Below are 23480 nucleotides of genomic sequence, written 5' to 3'. Positions count from 1 at the left end.
GAAATTAACAAAACCCCTGACCCCATAAAGAACCCAGTAATGTCAGATTAGCCTAGCACATTCATGAAATAGGTTCTGCCTTTCTATTTGTCTGTGATTTGCTAAAGCCTTTTGTTTACCACTGCTCCACTAAGCAACAAAGCTAAGAAAACATTCCAGCAGCAGTGCTGAATTTGCTGAACCAGAGTAAGGGGGCTCCCCCACAGCCCTGAGTTCAACGTGCATCACATGTCACACAGCAGGAGGGAGGCTGATCTGCCTTGCAGTCCCCATCTCTCCTGATGGATTCAGCCCTGCCTGCTGTGCTTGTGCTTATTAATATTTGCATCCTGCAGGGAACTACAGAAGCAAAACAAGGAATCTCTCCAAGGAAGCCTGGAACAAACTCAAATTGAGGAAAGCAAATGAAGCAAAGACATAACAAATACCTAGACTTCAGCTACTTCACTTAGTTGTAGGTGAGTTAACTGATGTCTTCTACCTCAGCTTTGGTAATACATTTGCAACTTGTGTTTTAGTTGGGGTTTTGTTTAATCTTCACAGCCATTCCTTCCTGTCCACCCTCATATCTTGCATCTAAGACATCCATTCCTCTTCCATTAGCTATTTCTCTCCTGCTTCCTCCTGCCAGTATGTTGGGAGCTTACATTCTTCCAGTGCATCCCTACTGCTCCTCAAGGCACTATGCTACTTTTCCAGAGACAATGAGGGATGCAGCACTTCCGAGGCAGGGAATACACACTTTCCCTTTTCCACAGTGCTTTGCAACTCCCATACAGGATCCAGCATTGGGCAGGATGATGTGGCCTGTGCCTCTCAGCTCTCCCCTTTAACCATCCTGCTTTCTTATTTTGGTAAAGGGCTCAGCTAAAGAAAAAGCATCTCCCTGCAGTGCCAAGTACACTGAAGTCTATCTTCCAATCCCCATTTTTACATCTCTAATGGTAACCTCGTATGTCCATGCTGTGCTGCCTAACAACACTCCCCATTCCCTAGATGGGCTGTCACTAATCACCGCTCAATATATTCACAAATTACAAATTAACTGGTGAATCTCCTCTGAAACAAATTCAGGAGAACCATAGGCAGCAGCCAATGACAGGACCTAAGCAAATTTCATCCCAACTCAAACAGCATCAGTCTGACCCCTTAAAAGCCAAAACAGAGAGAAATTATACTTTGAAATGAGGTCATTTCAAGAGGGGAGGAGGGGATATTGCTGCTGAGCCCATGAGACAGCAGTGGTGAGGGGGTGGTTAAGATTAAACAGCTAGAGAGATTAACATCTTATGACTGTTTTTTGTTCATTGACCTGTAATAAAATAAACAGTAAGACTAACAAATAGGTGATTAGCCTTGTTTTTCCAGTGCTGGTTTTGCTGTTAGACTACTGCCATGGTCTTCACTTTTCTTTGGCTAATACTTTGTGGTTTTATAGATAAGACTAGTGAAATTAAGAGGAATAAGCAACAGAAATCTTATTATAGTATGTTATACTTACTATAGTATTACTTATTTGTGCTAATAAGCATAAACCCAGTGCTTTATTATCAGAATGCAAGTACCTGCCCTTTTGCTACTCCCTCCCCTGTTGGCTGGTTGGCATCTGATTGTCTGCACACAAAAACCAAGCCCAGCACATCATATGGTTTGCTGCTCACATGTTCAGACAGCCAGAACTAGAGACCTGAAAGGTGGCTGTGTGTGCACCACAGGATTGGTGAATCATAGCTTTCTGCTACCTTGACAGGAAATTCCTCCTTTTCTGAGCTATATTGTCTCCAGAATGAAAAAAGAAAGGTCTTTCAGTGACCAAATCAATTAGTCAGAACAACTTCAAAGTCTTTCTTCAGCTATGCAGAAAGCCGTGGACAGAGTTCAAATGCAATGCAGAGTCATGAAATTTTTCTACAGGACCCAGAAGAGATCTCTGATCATAGTGCACCCTATGCATACATTTAGTGCCTACCATTGCATGGCAAAACTACCCACAGTGGGAAAGGTAAGAGGCTATTCTGGCTCTGTTCTTCCTAAGCACCTGAAATCATGGAAAAGGGGCAAATGGGGAATTGAACAGGGCATTATCCACTTTTCCTTTGGCTAATTTAAGAGGAAAATTGTACCCGAGAGGCTGGCTCCATCAGTAGAACTCATGGTGGCAACTTTCTGTCTCAATTCAGAGCCCAGTTTATGACACTGAAATCAGATGGTTTCAGCTAACACGCCTGACTGGACAACACAGCAGCTGAGGCACAAACGTATTGTCTGCTGGACCAGAGATTCTAGCTTCTTAAATTGCTCCACTCAAGTTTGTGAGTCAGAGTCTTCGTACCACAGCCAGAGTTACTAGAGCACTGCCCATGCAAGCAAGCACAAATTTCTCCCTCATTGCTGCTATAGTAATCTTAAGACAAGTCACTACTGATTCTCTAGCTAGTCTGAAAATTCTCACTTATTATGTGAAGAGCTTTTTCCTAGCCCAATGTCATGTAGAAACATCTATCTAGCATTCATCATGGAAAAGCAAAATATCTTTTCTCCCCCAAACTGGTTTATCTGTTGGACAAAAATATAACCAATCTGTTCTGAAAAGCATCAATTTTGTCAGGTTGGAAAGTAATATAAGTCCACAGGACTATGTATCTTCAAGAGGCAGCTGGCAGCAACAGCAATTACCAAAGCCATGAGAAAATCAGTTTTACTGCATCTCTCTAAAACACTGTTAAAGATGCTGGCTTCACAAAGGGAGTCATGGTTGAAAGGGTGCTTAGAGGTCCTCAAAACAGAAACTAGCCCAGACAGGCTGTTATGGAGGTGATCTGCCAGGTACTTCCACACAGGTATTTCCACTGGCAGTGCTAAACCCATCATCTATTTAAGTGAAGCAAGTGTGTGGTGTGGTTGCCAAAGGCATCCAGGGCTAGATTTCATGGTCTTTCATGGGGACTTGCCAGCAGACAAGTATCAAGTCCTGAACAGTGTACTTACAGTAACAGCAGCAATACAGCAAGTCAAATACAACAGGTAAGCAAACATCATGACAAGGAAATCCAACAGGATGAAGGAAGGTGGTCTGAGGTAACACAGTCTGGGACAAAAGGGCTGAATATACTAAACAGGACAGAAGGGTATCTAACCTTTTTGGAAATGGTGAATGCACATTAGCCACTGTCATTTAATGTGGATGTAGTTAAAAAAAAAACATCAGTGAAGTGGTTTGTGATGGAAGGCTGTGAAGGTGGAGGTTTCATATTTCCCCAGAATACACTTGTCATTCTCTTTTCTTTCTTAATACAGCACTGAAAGCACTTTTCTTTGGCCTGAAACCTAAGCAAAGCTGAGCTCCACTAAGTCTCCCAAACTGTGCCCTGCCCTCCCTCCTTACAGCCACAAACACTCCTTTGTTCCATTGGAGGTGGAGGCTATGTAGTTGAAAATAGAGCTCTTTAAAGTAAATTAGATCTACAAAGGTGTACATCTGTGTGCCAAGTTGCTAATGGATCATGTTAACAAGGTCTTCACATGCTTGAATGAGGTCCCCAGATACATAGGATTAAAAATCTAGTTTTGGAGTGCAGTAGTTTGTTTTGATCTGATGCCTCATCTACTGGTGATATAGGTCACTTTTATAACCAGCTTTGCATATTCCATGAAGCAGTTTGTTTTTCAGAGTCTAAGATTTAGGTGCAACAAAATGATAATTGAAACAGAACAAGTCAAGGTTTATTACAAACCTTCACCAAACGGGGGAAAAAAAAAAAAACAGAGGAAAAGTTTCAAAATGGAGGAATACAGTTTTCTCTAGCCTAGTATCTATGCTTTAGCGTTATAGCACTCTGCTTTAGGACTAAACAATCCTTCTGAGTTCCAGATAGACAGCAACTGGAGTTTAATGCTGTTTTCTCCCTCTGAATTTTTAAAACAAACTTTCAAAGGGAAAACACTGAGCCAAGTGACCCAAACTGATTCACAATGTTAGTTAGAAATTCAGATACACTGATAAACATCTAATAAGAATCACTTGATTTCAATCTTTATAGTCTTCTGGGATATTGCAATTAATCACACACCAGGAAGAGACTGAGACTTTTAATCACTACTTCCTCCTCACACGTCTGTGTTGAAATCTGTACACAATAGAAAGGATTAGTAGGCAAAGGCTAACAACACCATGTGAGATGGAGACTTTTCCTGTCTCCAGGATAAAGTGTGTGCCAAAGTACTGAAATTGAAGCAAAGTTTATCTGCTGTCACAAAAGGAAAGTTCGCCACGGGACAAGCTTGGGCAAGTGGCAATCAGCACAGGGTGGGGAAGGAAAGGAACAGACCTACACCAGAAGCTGCTCAGGTCTGCTGAGTTTGAGAGCTTTCAGGCAAAAGAGGTTCTATAAAGAACCATTTTTATATACTCATACATGTGCTTGTACCTATCTCACATTGGGTCAGATGGACCACACCAAACAGTTAACAGCAACTCAAAGTGTAGTCTACCCCACAGTTACAGCTTAAAATGGTCTCTTTTGTGTTACTTTTTGCAGATGGGGCATTAGGACTCTGGTATATAAAAGCAAGCACAATGTCTGCTCACAGCTCTCAACTTCCATCTCAGCAAATTTTCAGAAGTGGGAAAGAGAAGTGGAAACCTCAGTATGCCCATGCCCTGCTCTGACACAGACACCAGGGTGGACTATGAGTCTTTCTGAATGTTTATATTGCAGATCATTTTTTTATGACAATAAGAGCTTCTGGGTCACTGCTGTGAATGTTGCAGTGACCACCTTGACCTGCAGCCCTCTGTGAAACAATGCAATTCCTTTAAGGCAAAAAAAGGCTGCTAGAGTACTTATGAGTGCCCAGTTACTCAGAACACCATTACCTTTTAAAAAGGAAGAATGATCCTGACTTCCAGAAGTGGTTCAGTCTCTGCAATTCCATCAGGTCTTGCCATGTAATACTAAAAGTGAGTTCTGCTTAGCAGCACATCACAGTTTAAGAAAGTGGGTATAGTTTATCCCTTAAGATTATAGTTACACAGTCTCTCCAAGCAACTTTAGAGACAGGCAAAGTTCAGTAAGGGGATGCAAAGTTTCACTAAAGGTGAAGGAAATAATCTGTTTAATATCAAAGCTATTTCCAGGGCCTTTTCATAACTTGAAGATACTAAAACAAAGTGGAGTGACTGTTCCTAGGTAAAGAATATCTTTACAGCACCCAGGGAAAGGCTGGCAGGGCTATCTGATAAAAACTTCTGTTGTGGGCTGATGTATGCAACTTGCTTATGACCATACTGCGTTATTGTACAATGATACTTGAACATGTTAAATCAGATTTGCAACGGGTACAGTTTTCCTAACATAAAAGCTGTGTCTGTTAAAGTGAGGCAAAGGATTAATACTTGCCAAGGTACTTCTCTCATTATTTTGATATCCTTTCAGTATGAGCCATAGCAGCAGGAATGTCTTTTAGTAGCATAATTCTGAAAAAGCCACATTTTTCAGGCCTGGTCATGAGTAAGTGCCACATATCATCCACAAATTGCATTAATACATTTGCTCCTATTGTCTTGATACGGAGTCCTTATAAATCACATTTCTTGAAATCATAAAGCATCTTCCATTTACTTGCTATCACATGTGTGATCATACCCATTTGTTGGCATACCTGAGCTCTTCCCCATGGGTAAGAATTAAACCTTTTCCATTCATTTCAAAAGAGTGAATCTTTTTGCAATCCCAACTCCAGAACAGAACACGATTTCTCAGAAATACACATGGAAGCAGGCAACACTCCCTTTCCTGTATGTCTGTCTTGTTTAGTAATGTCAAAATCAGTTAAACTTCTGTCTTTTCTGTATTTTTGCTATTTGCCACTACAGAATTCTATTTCCCACAATATTCAGCTCTATAAAAAAGGAATGCCCCAAGGTCAAATGTTGGATCTTACTGATATTTGTCCCAGCCTATGTCCATCTCCCTGAGATCTGCTCCCTCAATGTCTGACATAGCTCTTGGATCTTGTATGAAATGCCAAAATTCAGGGTAGACTGTATTTATTGAAACCTAGGGAATAGAGAAGCATTCTTGACTGTGGTACAGTAAATGCCAAAAATTGTCTCTTTGCAGAGGCTGGCTGACACACACTAAGTTACTGCTCTCATACTAAATAAACAGTGAATGCATTCCAAAACCCTGGTTCAAACAACTCTTTCTTCAAACAAATTAAAGTTGTGCAGTTCAGAGGGAAATCTGATTTCTTTTATATTTTCAGGGAAGAGGAGGAATAGGTTTAAGATATATTCACAATCAGCCAGTGGTTCATGATAAGTTAAGGCATGATAAGTTACATAAATTTTAAAGGTCCAACTGCACATTGCTGGTAAGTGTACACTTACCATACCCTGGTAAGTGAAGGAAAAATCTGATTCTTTCATCTAAGTTCTCTATTTTCACAAGTTTTCAATCTAGGAATAGATCCCAGCTCTATACTTATCAGGGATACTACTGTTCTTCAGCAAAGTTCTGGAGACTTTTGGAAAGAGAACACAGTACTGAGAGCACAGAACAACTAGGACGCTGCAACCTTATCTAATATGTGTTTAATTTTAAATCACTTCATCTTGGCTTGAAATGGTAGGCTTTGATTTTGTTTTGCCGAGAACACATTCTGATAATGGAGTCCTTGAATAAAACCAAACAACTTTTACAGCAGCTGGGGAGACTGCTTAAAACTCACATCTCCCCTTGCTAATGTCAGAGACCTCATTTAGCCATTATTTCACACTCACATGACCCACCAGTAACAGCCTGTTCGTGATCCTCACCAGCCCTTCCCTGACAACACTGGAGAGGAGAATAGAACTATTCTTTGCCCTTCTTGTCCTTTCTTTTGTACGTGGGACACTACCTCTGCCCTCCTGCCTGTCCTTCACTGCATGAAGTAGGCTGTTCAGCTACTGCAAATATTTGGTGTACATAAAAACACCATGCTTCAGCCAGAGAGAAATGGAGCATGAGCAACTTGGCTCTCAGGGCAGAGGTGTGAAAAAGCATGTTTCCTCTTGCTCACAAACACCTAATATTGTGCATTTATGGGAACTGCACAGTGTAAGGAATATGTGTGTTAGCATGCTTAGCTAACTCAGATTTGCAAAATAACACAGCAGTTAAGGTACAGTATCTGCTTGTCTGCTTAGAACAGGAAATCAAAATATTTCATTTGTCTTCAGCAGGAATAAATAAAGAAAGAAGAGACCAGTTCCCCAGACAGCAATTAGCATATGCCTACTTACTGCAACAAAGTATCTGGTTCAGTAAGTGCAATTGAGAACCCGGGCTCCATAGTCATGTGTAGATTATGTGCTGGCATTCCTCTGGCAAAAGGCAAGAACCAACAGAAATAACTATTCAGAGATCAGAGTGATAGGTAGGGTGTCTGGATTCTAGATTCTGCCACCGTCTAGAGCTTAGGGGTAGCTAAAGTTCTCCAAAGTTTTCCACCTGAGACTGAGATGGTGACAATACCTATTTTTAAGGACTACTGAGGGGCTGCACTTGCTTTTGTTTGCAAATGTTCAGAGACTCTCAAGGAGACGTTAAGAACAAGTTGAGAACAAGTTAATAACAAGTTTTCACTGGCAAGTCGTCTAGGCTCCTGCAGCTTGCTTTAAGGTTGGTAGCAGTTTATATCATCTTAGGTTTTTAAGATGTCAGGCAAATAAGTTTGAAATAACCTATATCAAACAAATGTAAGGAATATCACCAAACAATACCGCTTAATTTAATATTTCTAACTTGATTTTACTGCTCCTAAGATTGGCAGTCCAGCAGACCTAAAGTGCTCAGTGGGCTTACTTGCATTGGACAGGAGAGTCTTGTTTTTTTCCAGTATCATTAAGAGATGTGAAAGCTTCAGCACGATTCAGATATAGTAGAATTATTCCTTCTTTGTCTGTCTTCTACATTACAGAAGATTTCTAGGAACCCAGGACGGACTGGGAGCATGAGATGGGCACCAAGTTGAATGAATTTGTGATAAACAGAAGTCATCCACAGAGCTATCAAAGAGCAAATAGGGTTTCACTTTCTCTAAATGCTCCCAAAATCTTGTTAACAGGATACTTTCAGCATGAAAGAATGATAACAGTTGCTCCCCACTTTCAGAGTCCCAAAGGGAAATCCACCATTCTCTAGTACTAGAGAAAGGAAGGCAGCAGTAATGATCTGCACATCCTATAGAAAATGGATATAAGGGCTTTGCTCGTCCCAGGGCTCAGCAGAAGGGTCCCTATGGACCCTTGCAGTCTTTGGATTGCTTTGTACAACCTAGGCAAAACCCAGTCAGCTTTCAAATACTTTGCAGTGTGATTGGGAGTACTTTTGTTTTATTGCAGATGTCTTTCTTTGAGGGCTGCTCCTGTTACATCACCACAGATCCATCCTCCATGCTTTCCTCAACTCCTGATGAAGTGGAAACCAGCTGCTGCATATCTATCAATGTCCCAACTACACAGGCCATCAATACTTCCTGAAGGTGAAACCTCTCCTGACTGCCAGCACTGAGTGGGCTTCAATGTAAAAAAAAACAAAACAAAAACAAAAAACCCCCAAAACTAAAAACAACAATAACAACAATAACAAAACCAAAAACTTTCAGACCTTAGAGAAAAAAATTCTTCATTTATGATTATGAAAATCCCAAACTTCACCTGTAATCAAACCCATGGGCTAACTCCATGCTTGAATTGATGAAAGGATGTACCTTTCATCTTGAGTTGCCCCATAAAAGCAATGGCCTTTACAGAAATATTTCTTCTGTGAGTACACTGGCAAGCTGACAGCAGTGTCATCATGGAAATACTGCATACCAAGCCTCCACCTGTGACACGGATGGCTTAAGACAGAGCAAAGCATTTACAGTATTTACCAAGTTTATTAATACAAATTATTTCTAGCAATGACTATTTAAAATGCTACAGGTAACAAAATAAATCTTTCAGTTGCTTATTCACTTCATGATCAAGAAACACCCAACAAACAAACAGTCCTGGTGCCCAACAGTTCCTGCTACCATTTGGCATTAAATCCAGATTTCTGAATGGGATTGAATTGCTCCTACTTCCAGCTCAAGGCCTACACTGTCCTCTTTTGTTTAGCAAGGACCTCACACCATTTGGAGGCATGAACTCATGTTGACCCTCCACAGCACAGAAGTAACTGCTTTCCCCAGGGTCTGGGCTTAGGAACCAAAAGAGAGACCTGTTATATTAAGGCTTCTACAACCAGTTCAGTGTGCAAGTGGGCCCCCACAAGTCTCTCACATACTCTAACAGCACACTGTTTACACTCTACTGCAGAATCTTTAAAACTTAATTTCGAGTTTTACAACAGTAGCCGTCATTCAGGTCTCTATACCCTTTCTGTGCTCAGGAGTTAGGCTAGCCAAGTCCCTGGGATATTCACAAGGGAACCTCTTTGGTTTTGCATCCCACTCAGAAGCAGGCAGTGTGTTTGCAGCCAACATCTAACTTTTGGGAGGCTGTGGTACTAATATTTTGCAATAAGCCTACCTCTAGTCCAAGTTAGAGCTTTCCTAAGCACATTTTCCCTTAGTTACTTCCCTTCATTTGCCTTCTTCCCCAAACCAAGAGAAGTCAGGCTCCAGTTTGCTATAGCATACATCCTTGAGACAACCTTACCCTGCTCAGCTAAGAGGGAATTAATTTCCAACAGATCAAGAGAGACTACTAACCCCTACACATCCTTCAGTCTTGGTTGCTGCTATGCTGGTTTTTTCCTGACACACTGATTGCTTTCAGGAATCATACTGCAGATCCATACTACTGAGCACTGCAACATAGTGAAATAATTCATTAAATACCCTCTTATCTAAAGTAGAATGATTTGAAGTGCAAGTATGGTAACTTCACTGATTCCTGGCACTGAGATTGTACAGAAAAGGATGACTTTGAGTAAGAACTCAGTTTGGTGAAGGACAGAGAACAATTTTTATGATGCAATCTTGTGCAGTAACAACTGGTGCCTTCAAGCATCTGCAAAAGAAAGACAGCTGTAGCACAAATCTACATGTTAGCTCTTGCACAGCTAATCTAAATGACAGCAGAGGATAGGGGCAGTCCTGAGACTCAACTCTCATCGGGAATTTTCACTGTTTGCTTAAGAACCTAGGCAGATCAAAGCATATAAACACATACTATCTATCTAGTCTGAAAGGGTCTTTAGGAGGTACCCCCACAAGAACATTCCTAGCACAGCTGCAAACTTAAGTTTGTAGTATGGGAGCCCATACTACAAAAAAGGGAGCAGAAGAGATGAAGTCACTGCCTGAGCCTTTGACAACGGTGGAGTCATACTGAAGGCCCCCTGTGGAAACAAGCAGAAAGGACAGGCAAGGACAAAAATACTCACCAGGGTCCCAGGCTACCCTGGGGTAAATTCCTTTCTGAATTTAAGTCTGGCGAATGGCTTAACCCCACATATCTGAAAGCAGGGCAGGCAGGCAGACTTAATGCTATTAGTCAGACCATCACCACCCAGCTTTAGCTGTGGCCAGTCTCCAACACTTTGAAAGAAAGTAACTAAAATCCCTCGACACCAGTTTATATGTCAAGGGGCAAACAAATTCCTTCCCCTTTTCAAATTTTACAAACAACTAACAAGCTCTGAATTACCTCTGGTACAAAGTGAAAATAGTAACAGAAGGAAAATTAAACATTAGGTTTGCTGACTTAACAAACAGAATAATTGCAAACTCATCTGGCAATCATAGCCAGAGAAATTCAAATCACCCTCAGCAAAACATCATCACAGACACCATCTTACAAGGACCAGCTTGCCTATTTCCAATAGCCACACCAAATCCAATCACAAGTTATTTTGTCTTGAATGTCCAGAAACTAGCATCCAAAAAGTCTTATTTCTTTACATTCAGCAAAAGGTATTTTGATAACGGAAATTTTACATGCAACCACCAGGCCATTTGTTTACTTACACTGTAAAGATTACTCCTTGCTACTCTGTGCAAGAGCCTGTTTGTAAAAAAAAAAAAAAAAAAAAAAAAAAAAAAAAAAAAAAAAGAGGTGTGGAGGTGTGTAATAATTGAGGGCAGGTTCTTTCTAAGCTAATTTCCACATCCATTTCTATTTCAGGTCTTTATTGTTGGTAAACAAAGCATTAGCTTTAAGACATCAAAAAGAAAGCTCAGCTAAAAGCTTTGCCATACATTCATCTCAGCATGATTTCTGTTGCTCTGGGGCTTGGTTTCAGTAGAAGCCTTAGGGCTAAACAATAGGCCTGAGAATATCTAAAAGTCAAATACAGATTTTTGCCTGATTTATTTGCATCCACAGAAAATAAGCATAATCTTGCAAAAGCAGTATTATAAGGTATGTGGCTTTTCCTGCCACTTTAGAGGTTCCTGGACTCAAAGTTGCAATCCAGTGTAGTCCATTTCTTTGTTAAATCTTTCCTCAACACACAATTAATGCCTTCTCCTTATCCACACCCTTCTTTCTAACCATTCTGTTACCTGGACTTGCTGACAAACACGTTCACTCCCCAGTAAAATGACTGAGTTACTAATGTATGGCTCCTGATGAGAGATATTAAAACCCAAAGTAATAAACAAAGTATGAGAAATAACCACTGTTGTAAACAGTTACCACAAGACAGCAGCTAGGGGACAATGAAATACTAATGAACACTGCCTAGCTGACAGTTCAAGGTCCATGAAACAATTGGAATATCATTATGGAAGAGTAGGCAATGAAAAGTCTAGCAATTATCTCACAGCTGAAGCAATCCATAAACAGTCACATTTTAAAGTACCCATCCATAGCTGGCATGGCTTCTCTTTACACCTTCCTCCATTCTTTGATTTCCATATCATTTGCTGAGTATTCGTGTAGGTAAGTACACTGAAATATAAATTCACCTAGAATTATACTCCACCTGCAGAAATAAACCTGTAACCCACCTTTTTCCACTGACCTCTCCCATTATTGCCCATATAGCTATGTAAGAAAAAACTCATAGCAAATACTAAATGTCTGTCTGTACAGGGAAAGACTAAACTTGACACACACCCACTGATGCAGACACCCCAAAGCCACCTCAACAACTTTACAGGGAGCTTCCTGGCTTAGGAAAAACTCTAGGTCAGACCAGGAGACCACTCACCCTGAATGACACAGGAACAGACTGTTCTGTTGCAAATCACAAATGCTTTAGTTTCCATCTAGAGCACCTATATAAGGCAAGAACTGCCTACACAAGCAGCACTGATTGCCTAGGCCCACTAAAATAACTACATTGCTACAACTCCAGCAGAGTGGAAAATGGCTGCTTTATAGTCTGGGAGCATCCGAATTACGGGGGTGGCCGCACTTAGCCAGGGAGGAGTCTCCCATTTCTGTCAGAGGAAGGCTTTTTATTGCTTCATTGAAGGTTCTTGCAGGACTGGTGTGTAGGAGCAGCTGCTCTTACAGGAGTCAGTAATGCAAAAAATCAGAGCAATATCTGAAGGGAGGATTGGGATTTTTACATGGCTTTGCTAGGGCCTGACTTCTTCAAAGGGAGCAAATTGTAAGAGAAATTTGAAATAAGCTGTTGTTTAGTCTAGAAAAGGCTGCAAAAAATGTGATAAGAGTTTGTAACTCAAAAGACCTGCTAAGAAAGAGCTTCCTTTTATCAAATTACTGCAGAAGGGTCTAATAACAGTGGTTTGCATTGCTAGAAAGGTGATGCAGGTTGGCTGTTAGGGAAGAGCTCCCAGCAGTAACTCAAGCCCTGAGGTAAATCTCTCAGGGAGGAGGCAGGCTCTCTTTTTTCCTAGACACATTTCACCAAAGGGGGTCCAGGGTGGTTTAAGCTCAGCAGATCCTGCCCTGGGGACAGTTTAGACTCTAAGCTCCTATTTTTTTTTTTGATGGAAAAAATGATCTTACATCCTAAAGGCAGCAGAATATTGTGGTTAGCATCAAGTATCAGAGCACATGTATCACACAACTAAAAATAATTTTACAGGCTCATTTTTGTCAGTGTCCCTCCATCCGTGCTAGATACTATGTTTAGATATTGCAGTAAAAGATACTTCTACCACTCCCACAGTGGTGATCCACATGAAACAACATTGAGCACAGATTAGCCCTTGAATTTCTCCAGGGAAACTTCACTGATATTCTAAAAACAAGACAAATATGCAAAGGCTTGTTGCAGGAACGTATCTGAATCTGTCTTTGGGCTCTTGGTGATACTTATCCATCCCTAGAAAAAAATTAATGTAGCAGACGCTACAATGATGTTGCAGAGTGAATTCCTTTGCAAAGGATTTCCAAACCTTGTATTAAATTATTGCAAAGATGTGAAAATACCCTGAAAATAATCAACTGTGTAATGAATGACAAATGCTTTATTGCATGAAGCTGTAGGAACCCAAGTGAAGAGAAGATCCAGTGGCAGAAGGACCAGGGCTGTGGCTGCAGGTCTGTGATTCTCCCAGCAAGCTAGAGAGATGCCCCACGTCTCCTTAAAACTGCCTCCTCCCTGCTTTGGAGTCTGATCCAATATTAACTTCCAGCCTCACTGTCCAAGGGAGCAGGAGGACACGGAGAGAAGCCCATTCCCTGGGGAGTCATGCCGAGCAGATCCTGTTATTGAAGGAGCAGGAGGAAGGTCCTTCACTGGAGTGTGGTGCCTCGGCTGTGTGTCAGCACAGGCTGGTGTGCTTGGGCAGCGCCACTCGCAAGCTGAGGGATGTCTTTGCATTTCTCCTTTGGAAATCTAACTTTGGTTCCTTAGTCCTAACGCAAACTCTGCATACAAGGTAGGGGGCTGCATACAGGGGCAGCAGGTTGGATGTATTGATATATCCATGCTCCGCAGGCTATGCTGGTAGCCCTATCTGGAGCGTATGTAAAACGCGTCTATGTGCTTGGTATCCTTTATTAACTTATGAAGCAAAGCAGTGCGGAGGTTTCCTGAGGTGCTCAGGATGGAGATGCTGATTCTTTACGGGCACGCTCCTGGTGCGGCCGAGGGGCGCAGGCGGGGCACGAACCGCCGGCTCTGTGGGCGAGGCGCCGCAGGCTGCGGATCGCCTTCTCCGCCGGGGCTCTGCCCCTGCGCCCGCTGCCCCGGGCGGGCACTACCCCTGCCCGCTGCCAAGATGGCGCCCGCGGCTTCCCCGCCCCTCGGCGGCCGCCCGGGGCGTGTGCGGGAGCGCGGGCGGGGCGGGCGATGTGGCGAGGCTCGGCCCCTCCTGCCCAGCCGCCACTCGCCGCGGCCCGGGTAGGCTGCGGGTGAGGCCGCGGCAGCGCCGCGGGAGCTGGGGGAGGCCGGGGCGCGGTAGGTGGCGGCGCGGGGCGGCCGGTCCCGGCCGGGAGCGGGCGGCGGCGCAGCGCGGGGCTCCTCCCGCGCCCCGCGGCTCTGCCCGGCAGCCGCTGGCCTGTGGGGCCCGCCGGGGTCCGGAGCGGCCGAGGAGCCCGGGACAGAAGGGCGGTGGCGGTGGCGGTGGCTGTCACTGCCGGGCCGGGAGCGGCCGTACCCGGGGCTCCGGCGCCGCCGCTCGGCAGCCCTGCGGCTTCCCCCCCCGCCAAAGCGAGCAAGCGCCGCGAACACTGAACGGCAGAGCTCTCCGTCAGCGGTAATAGTGACAGGGAGCAGAGCAGCGCGACCTGCCGCCGCCCCAATCCCCAGGTTGTCTGTGGGCTTTAAGTGCGGATTTGCTTTCCTCCCTCCACCAAAGGCCTGAAGGGTATGTTTTCACTTTCAGAGATTAAAACCGAAGCGGCGCTGGCGAAGAACGGACATGCTTGACACTTGTCTGCAGTTGCTTGTGTTGCACCTCGTTGTTTACTCGAAAAGGAGAGACTGAGATTCTGTTACTTGGCTTCTTCTCGGGTTATGATATAAATAACGATAAAGCAAAAGTGTGGAAGAAGCACCTGGGAACTGAGCATGATAGGATCTTGAAGGTAAAAGTAGCTGGGATCGACGGGAAGAGGAAGGGGAGGAATGGCATCCCGAGAGAGACTGTATGAGCTTTGGATGCTTTACTGCAATAAGGTAAATATTTGTGTTTGTTTGCTTTTCTCCTCTCTTGTTTGGTAGTCAGGTATTTAAACTGTAACATCTTTTTTCTTGGAAATTGCATAGACATGATTAGCCTCTGAAAGGATATAATTGCACTTCTTAGACTGTTTACAGCCTCATCCCATGGTTTGCTGTTCAAGTTGGTCTTTTTTATGTTTGAGAATTGCAGTGTTCGTGGGTCAATTTAAGCAGTTATTGTAGCTATATATTTTAACTATGTGAATGTACACGTTTACATAATTCTTCATTTTGTAGCAATTAAGCTGTACTGTATTAATTTAATTAAGTACTGCCTAGTATTTAGCTTTTTACTTACTGGTTTCTGAACAGCTTCAATTTTATTTAAACTTTTTTAGCAAAATCCTTCCCAAAGAGCAGATTTGTTAAGTTGCTCCAGAGTCTGCCTTTGCTGGCTATTGCCATAATATCTACATACTCCATTAGTAACGAATTTCCTTCACCTGGCAGAAATAATGCAAAAATGCTGTCCTGCCTCTATTTGCGTTTTATAGTGTAAAGCAATTAATGTGTTTAAAGCCCATATCCTAATTGCTGCCGGGTGTGCCGAGTACGTAGAGAAATTGGATTGCAGATTATCGGAATAGGTGGCTGTAAAATAAGTAGCATACAGAAAACAGCTGTAAAGGTGGAGGAAAGGACTGATCTACTGTCATACAGGACCTCAGTGGCAAGGGTAGCTTTTGATGGCCTTATTCTCTGGGTTTGTTTTGCGTTTTTGCAGTCTCATGCTTCGTTTGTATTTCAGTTTCTTTAAGTCTCCAATCCAGTAGGACATTAAGGGTAGAACAGTCCTTCGCTTGTTCTTCCCACCTCATTTCTAGAGAATGTGAGATGTTAAGTACAGACCATTTAACACAAGTACACGAAGTACTTGTCTTAATTGTATTGTTTCCTAATTTTTGTACCGCCTTAATCCTCTACACGTGTTAAACCCTAGTGCAAGCATACCAGCGTGGTACCAGTTCTTACTGCTCCCCGTGTGGGTGATCTGCTGGCTTGGACCTTGCCTTTTAAACAGTGTAGTAATGATAATGGCAGTAGGAAGTGGAGTAGCACTGGAGAAGATGGATGTTTTGCCAGTGAGTTCATCGATGTTAGAGGAACAAATGCACTTGGAATACATTCAGAGAATCCAGACTTGACTCAGCTTTGAGAGACGCTAAGGCAGCAGAGATGAGCCAAGTTCTGAATTTCTTTGATTGGCTGTTCTTTGGCTCTTTCCTCCCTTGTTGTTTAAAATATTCTTCTGTCTGTCTTGGACCTACTCCCCCTTTGCTGGAACCTTTCATTCAGATTGTATGCTATCTGTCTCCATGTTGTTCATGGCAGGAAGTTTGCATGAAGGAGTGCTATTTAAAATGTGTAGTTTAGATCACTTAGGGGATGTTCAGTTTCTTTATGGGAATGATATGCCCACAGTTTACTCAGCTCTCAGGTGGTAGAGGATGAGCTGTTTGAAATAAATAATCTTTTCATATGTTCAGTCTCCTCATTAGCTATCAGTGACTTTTTTGACCTTTTTTTCTTTCAGACCCATATATTAAGGGCACGATTAAATGAATTTGTTTGTTGATAAGGGCTTGTTCCTAAGTAACAAACCATGTATTTTAAAATTAAAATGGAGTGTCTTCAACATATGAGGGCAATTGGAGTGATCCAAAAAAAGGGAGTCTTCACTTTTTCAAGAAGTGTTAAGCACAAAACAGTTTTTTTCCATATCTCTCAACTGGTTCAGGTTAAAATGATATCATATTCTGCTTGAGGCATGCATCCAGAATTAGAGTATTAAACTTGGTGAAGTTAAAAGCAGGTGAAGAAGTTATGTCTCCATCTTGGGATGTAAAATGTGGGAGGCCTTAAAGTAAATTAGTTTATTCAGTCCACTTGGAAACATCTGTATATTGTGCTTTGTTCTTCTCAGAGCATCTAGCAGAATGGGAAGGTGTAGCAATAATTAGCAGTGATAGGATATAGTGGTTTAGAGAGAAGTTGTTTATAGCTGGGAGTGAAGTGTTTATACCTGCCCAGTGAAGTGCAGTATGTTGCACTGCAGTGACTGTCCCTGAATGACATCCTGGGAAATAAAGCTAGGCAAATTCTTCAAACTAGAAAATGGCTGGAGAGTGACAGTTGAGTAAGGCACGATAAATTCCTATTTATTGTGCCCCAATCCCAAATACGTGGCTTTAGCTTTTGCAGCCTTGTTAGCTACAGAGACAGTGAAATCCAAGCTACTCCTTTGTGATGCTTCAGACTGTTGCTAATGGTCTTGTCTTTTGATAATCGGGTCCTTCGTGATAATCTTTTAAATACAGCACCCTGTGCTAAAGCAGCAAGGCTTTTCACAGCTTTCAAGTGCTACAGAATGCTGTGTCACCATCTTACCATCTATCCTGGGTCGTGACTTTTGTTCTTTGTGATTCCTTGACATCTCTGGCAGCATCAGGTGTCAGTTGCAACGATTAGTTTTGTGCAAAGTAACATTAGGAAGGCATTTCTCCATTTTCATTGCTTCTTGTGCAGGTGAAGAATTTGAGATATGGGCAGATAGCAGCATTAAGCAGGGCCTTTGCAGGAGCAGTCTTTGGAAGACACCATGTATGAGGTGGTTTAATTTTTCTGGGTTTTTTGTTGTTGTTGTTTTGGTGGGATATTTTGCTTGTTTGTGGTTTTTAAAAATATTTTTAAATTTTTTTTTAACGATAATATTTGGGTGTCTGCAAGAGTTTGGTTTTAGTTGGTATTCAATTGTTTTCATTTCTCAGTTTCTAATCTAAGGGTGGGATTTGGTTTTGGATTTTTTTTCTCCTTCTGTTTCCCTAAAAGCTACAGATTGCAGTCGGCTGTTACAGATTAAAGTAGTAGCCACATTTGATGTTGCATGGAAGCAGTTTAAAACTTCTTTAGATTTAGTAAAATTTAGATTTGAGTCACTGCGGTTGTTACCATGTTGTATTATTCACAGCCTAAATCTGGTTTTGTCTTGAGTATTTTGTTGGTTTTGGTTTTTTCTTTTTCTAATTTGTTAAAGTTTCTGCATAGAGTGCCTTGTTAAGGATGTAACTTCCTGATGATTTTCAGTTTGAAATGATTTTAGTGGTTGGGGGATGTTTTTCTGTTCAGTGAACTGTTACTGTACAACGCCTTTACTCAAATATTGATATGACTGTGAACTACTGTCTTCTCATCCAAATGTTGGAATGAGCATTTTAAGGTAATTGAATTGTGTAAAAGAGATAGCAACATTTTTTTCCAGTAGACTGATAGTTAAAAGCCTTCAATAACCTACAGAGGAGCATGGAGCACTCCTTATGTAAGTGCACATAGAGCAGATAGCTGAAAATGCTTTACTAATGTAAGTGTACAGCAGGAGTAGAGCTCCATCAGGTAGAAGGACATGCTTCCATGTGTGTCTGTGACTTCTTTGGGTTTGTGACAGAGCTAATCTACCAGTTTTGTCTAGTAACATTAGACTGTCATGGCTGCAAGATTACTATGGTAATGTTGCTGTTACTATTGTAATATTGGTTGACTATCCTTTTATTAGATATTAATTATATATCAGTATAGAAAATTTATTTCTGTTTCATAATCCTCTGAAGTAACTTTTGCTGCAGATTCAAATTAAAGAGATTCAACCTCTGTCCTATCTGTAAGATTTTAAGTATATGTAGTTCACCTCCAGTTGTTCTGTTAGGTATTTCAGACTCTTAGACATAAAGCATGTCAGGATTTCTGATATTTTGGATTTTATTCAGAAAGTGTTCAGATAGCCTTTTATATGGAGATTTTTTCTAATCTGTGAAAATAAGAGATCCTAGTTGCCTTCAAAAGGCATTTCAAAGGCATTAATGGAAGCACTTAACTGCCATATTCACATCAGTTTTCATGATACTACAATAGTTCTGAGCTTTTTCTTACACTCTTGCCTTGAATATAGCCCTGATTTCATTTAAACACTACTTTTTCCTGTGACATGAAACAATGATTTCAAGGGAAAGCTGTGAATGTTCTTCACTCAGTTTGGAGCCTGTGCTTCTCATTTCAAGAGGGAATGTTCAGCCTTGGTGTCATTGATACAGTCAGGACTTTGTGTGTTAGCTGATCATAATGATCTGGTCTTTACTAACGCAGAGAGCTGAGACAGCCACGTCCCTTGCTGTGTTAAGAGCAGCAGACCTGTGCATAAACTGTTATCTCAAATGTGCTTTCTCACCTTGTGCTGCACCTCTCATTTGTTTTTACAAAATCTGATTGTATTGAGATAATACACTACAATTGTAGTTTCCTCTCTGGCACAGTGAGGGATATCTTTGTATTATAAATATCGTCTCATTTAATATTGTAACATTGTTTGTCAAATAAACGTGCCTTTAGCCAAATTATGCTTTGCTGTGATGAGAAGCATGTAATTCAACAAGAATATAATAATCATTGACGTTGAATTGTAAGCCCCGTGTGAAACACTGGCCATGGCATCCCAAATGTGATCTCATCCTGGCTTGGCTTGCCCTTGTCTTCCTTCTTGTGCAGTTGCTGACTTGTCAGTGATGCAGATCACATTGCTATATGTTGCCTTTGTTAGATTTGATAAAGAATTATTCAGCTTACAGTTAGATGAATTTGAGCAAACCAAGTGCTCAGTAAAAGTAGTTTTTAGGAATTCACTGTCATGTAAATTCATGCCTCTGCTGAAACTAGTGAAGTCTTATAAAGGAATTGTTGTGTAAGATATCTTTTCTGTAGATTGTTTTAAGTAAATTTCTTTGTTCCTAGGGATTGTAACTTGAAGAACATGTCACAAGTCACTTGTGGCCATGTGGTGACAAAAATATCTTTGTTCTGTCTCTATTCAAGAGCCTGAACTAAGAATGGATAGAGATAACAGTTGGTCTTCTGAATTAACAGTTGGTCTAATTCTGAATTAACTGCTATTTAAAGAGCTGTCTCCTAGTCCAAGAACTAACATAATTCTGATATTTACAAATATAGAACTTCTCATATAAATAGCTGACATCAGTATATGAGCCATCAGTCTCTGGAGTGGCTGTTTCCTTCCTTAATTATAGGCCAGGGTGACCTTGTGCTGGTAGTTGTTCAGACACAGAACAGAGACTGACACAGAGAATGCAGATTTCAGGTTGCAGTGAGGCAGCAGCTAAATCTAAACAGGCAAAGATGTAAGAAAACCATAAGGTTTTTACAAGCTATGAAGAAATTATTGTTGCTCATTCTATCATACAAGTAGCAGTGCATATATGTAGCTGCTACTGCTGGACAAAGTAGAGTCTGAGATTTGTTGGTGTTTTTGATGTAAGATTCAGCATTTTAGTGGAGTCCAACATGAGGTTAGAATTTCCACATGCCTGTGGGTTTGTGGATCAGCACTTTACAGAACCAGTAAGAAACATCCAGTTCTGAACATGCCAACAAATAATAATTCAGATCAAGCTTTTATTGATGTGAAAGAATTGAGTGTCTCTTAAATGGAATGATATATCACAAAGCTACGAGCACAGGCTTCTGGTTCTATATGTGATGCTCTAATATAGAGAGAAATTAACAAACCCTGCATTGTTGTGTGTGTCTGAGTTACAGCTCTTTTAACTTGGTCAGCTGGGCAGCTTTGGGGATGACGTGTGTCCTGGTAAGAGAATATTGCCAAATCAACTCAAATATGCAGTATGTTTGTGCTGATTCTGAAATGAGAGGAAGGCTTGCTAGCTGCCCATTGAACAGCATTGGAGTTTGAGGCCTGAATCCAAATGTTGTCAGTAGACACTGTTAAAATATTTACAGGCTTCAGAAAGGTTAAACAGCTGCTGTAGGAGAGAGAAGAGCTTCTCTAATTACTGAGCTTTTCTTGCTGAAAGAATTGTATGTGAGTAGGGGAGCAAACATCAAAACATGCACATCTCACCAGTACCGACAAGCACCTTTTTTCTTTAAAAAAACACCAACTTGCTCAAGTCTAACTTTTCCAATTTATCTTCTACTAAATGGGAGGTTGCAGTGGAGGACAATGGGAGAGATGACAGGGAGCACCAAGAGATGAAAACTGTATTTGGTTATTCTCTTCATAAACCCTGTCTTAAGTTTGGTATCTCAGGCTTCTCCAAGTATCTGCAAACCTAAACATTAGCTGTGAGTTCTCTCTGCTGGTAAGATGTTTGTGTGTGTTGATGCATTCTCTGATATTTAAAGCATAATCCAATTTATGATTGAGGCTTACATTTGCTTTTAGTAAGCAATGGGAATAAGTGATGTTAAATACATAGTGAGTGGGTAAAGCTCTTGGGAGTAAAGCAGGGTATAGAAAATAAGTGTATTATTTACAGATATCTGGCTCTAGTTAATTGTGCTGATCATTTAAAAACTGAACCAGCAGAAGTGTACTGGATGCCAAACAGCATTTAGGCAAGTAACCCATATTCTGCTATGCTGTAATTTTTGAGGAGTTTTTTTAAAGTGTGCTTTTGAAAAGTGAATTTGGGGATTTTAAATTATACCCCTCCAGTCAATACATAAATTATACCTTCAGTGCATAGTTCAGCTTCAGTATGTTAAGTAGGGCCAGGTGAGACTGAGGAGGCAAAACCAAATAGTGAAATACATAGCTAATGATACAGAAATTGGTTTTAATTTAATTTGGTATAATCACATGACACTTGGAAACACATGCTTTTGTCTTTGAAACAAAGACTTTTTTTTGCTAAGCTGTACTCCAGTTCTCAACGTTATCTGCTGGAAGACGTAGCTAGACAATGTTTAGCTGCTGATATGGTGAAACAGGCTGATGTTTCACTGTTGTAGCACCATCCTGCTTCCTTTGTGTCTGTGATAAACTTGTATTGTATCTTGCACTACATTGAAAGTTAGAAACTCAGTGGGGCAAAAGCTGACTTTGTGTGTGTTGGTGCTAAAATTCAGCCTTTTTCTCAGGTCAAATAATGGCAAAATTTGGAGTTTATAAGCAGTTAAGAGTTCAAGTCTTGTATAAGGTATAGTTTGAATTTTCATTAAATTTAGGCTAATCTTGACACTGTAGATTTTGGCATCATGTTATCTTTGAATTATTTAGGATGTTTCTTGTTCCCATTAAAATACAGCTTCCAGCTGGTTCACAATGCCAAATTTGGTGGGAAAATTGAATGTTGATAGAATGAAATTTGTTACAGTATGGTAAGTTCCTGATAAGTATTCTGTGTGGTGGACTCCAGAAGGCTGAAATAGGATATACCAACTTGTACATGGGGCTTGCCTGGTGGTACTTTCTGTCAAATGTGAAGACATTAAAATCTGAATTCACATTAATTAGATTAATCCCATGGATGGCATCAGACACATGCCAGTTTCAAGCTACAAGGTTGTAATTGTATCATCATTCAAAAACAACAGCAAAATAAAAATGGCAAGAGAAAGAAAAGTTGAGGCTTTACTTCTATTTTAGTAAGAAAATTCTTTCATTTTGTTTTTCCAGTTTTGTTGGAGATCTGAAGTAAAAAGGAAAATGAATAAATTGCTTGGATTGTCTTTAAGGCAATACTAGAAGATTAAAAATATTTTTTGTTTTGAGAAGAGAAGAAAAATACTAAACTTGACCTAAAGTTGAGAAGAGAAGAAAAATACTAAACTTGAACTAAATTTTATCATGATTGACAGCTATAGGCTTATTTTGGTATAAATCCCTATGCTAAAGCGAATTTTTAAGTTGTTCCAAAATAGTTGTTTCTATCATGATTCACTGCAGCTTCCATTTATAAAACAAAGCATCACCACTCCATCCCTCTTTGCTTTTAATTCTGGAAATAGAACAGAATGCTTGTGTGGATGTTGAAAACGGAAATTTATAGTTACTTGCCAGGACCTTTTCTTCTTTTGGATCCACTGATTCAAAAATCAGTATTTTGATTATAATGGAAAGTTGAGCCCAAAAATTGACTGATTCCCCAGTCAATTAGAATTGATTGATTGAATTTATCAAGGCAGTTATGCCAATTTACAATGGTTTATCATGAAGTTTTTTACTAGTTCTGTCTGTGGTGTTGCTCCTATAACAAAGCTTTTCATGTTTTATTTTGACATTTTATATGAAAGTTTCACAAAAAGCATAGGCACTGTGTCATATTGCACAGTAAAGGCTTCTAGGAGTTCTCATGCTGGAAATGTAGCCTTTTATGTCTGAAAACATGAAGAGGAAAGGGCTCCCTTAACACAAATCTTCTAATTCCCAAATGAATAGTTTATTTCAAACAGTGTTGAGAAGTGTTCTGCAATTCTGCATTATGCAGACTACTTCAATTAATTTAAAGATGAGTAAACTCACCAGTGATCTAAAGGCAATGTTTCATG

General features: G+C 40.8%; 1 protein-coding gene across 1 annotated transcript in view; it reads left to right on the top strand.

Moving 5' to 3' along the window:
* Positions 1 to 14288: 14288 nt before the first annotated feature.
* NBEAL1 (neurobeachin like 1) overlaps positions 14289 to 23480 on the top strand; it is an 80060-nt gene continuing 70868 nt past the window's right edge. Inside the window, exons 1-2 of the mRNA XM_066553340.1 lie at positions 14289 to 14360; positions 14788 to 15080. Of these exons, the coding sequence (XP_066409437.1) occupies positions 15030 to 15080 (51 nt within the window). The 5' untranslated portion in view covers positions 14289 to 14360; positions 14788 to 15029. The remainder of the gene's footprint in view (positions 14361 to 14787; positions 15081 to 23480) is intronic.

Source organism: Molothrus aeneus, chromosome 7, assembly GCF_037042795.1.
Source record: "Molothrus aeneus isolate 106 chromosome 7, BPBGC_Maene_1.0, whole genome shotgun sequence".
Taxonomy (NCBI): Eukaryota; Metazoa; Chordata; class Aves; order Passeriformes; family Icteridae; genus Molothrus; species Molothrus aeneus.
The sequence above is the reverse complement of the archived record's forward strand: the minus strand, read 5'-3'. Positions and strand labels throughout refer to the sequence as shown.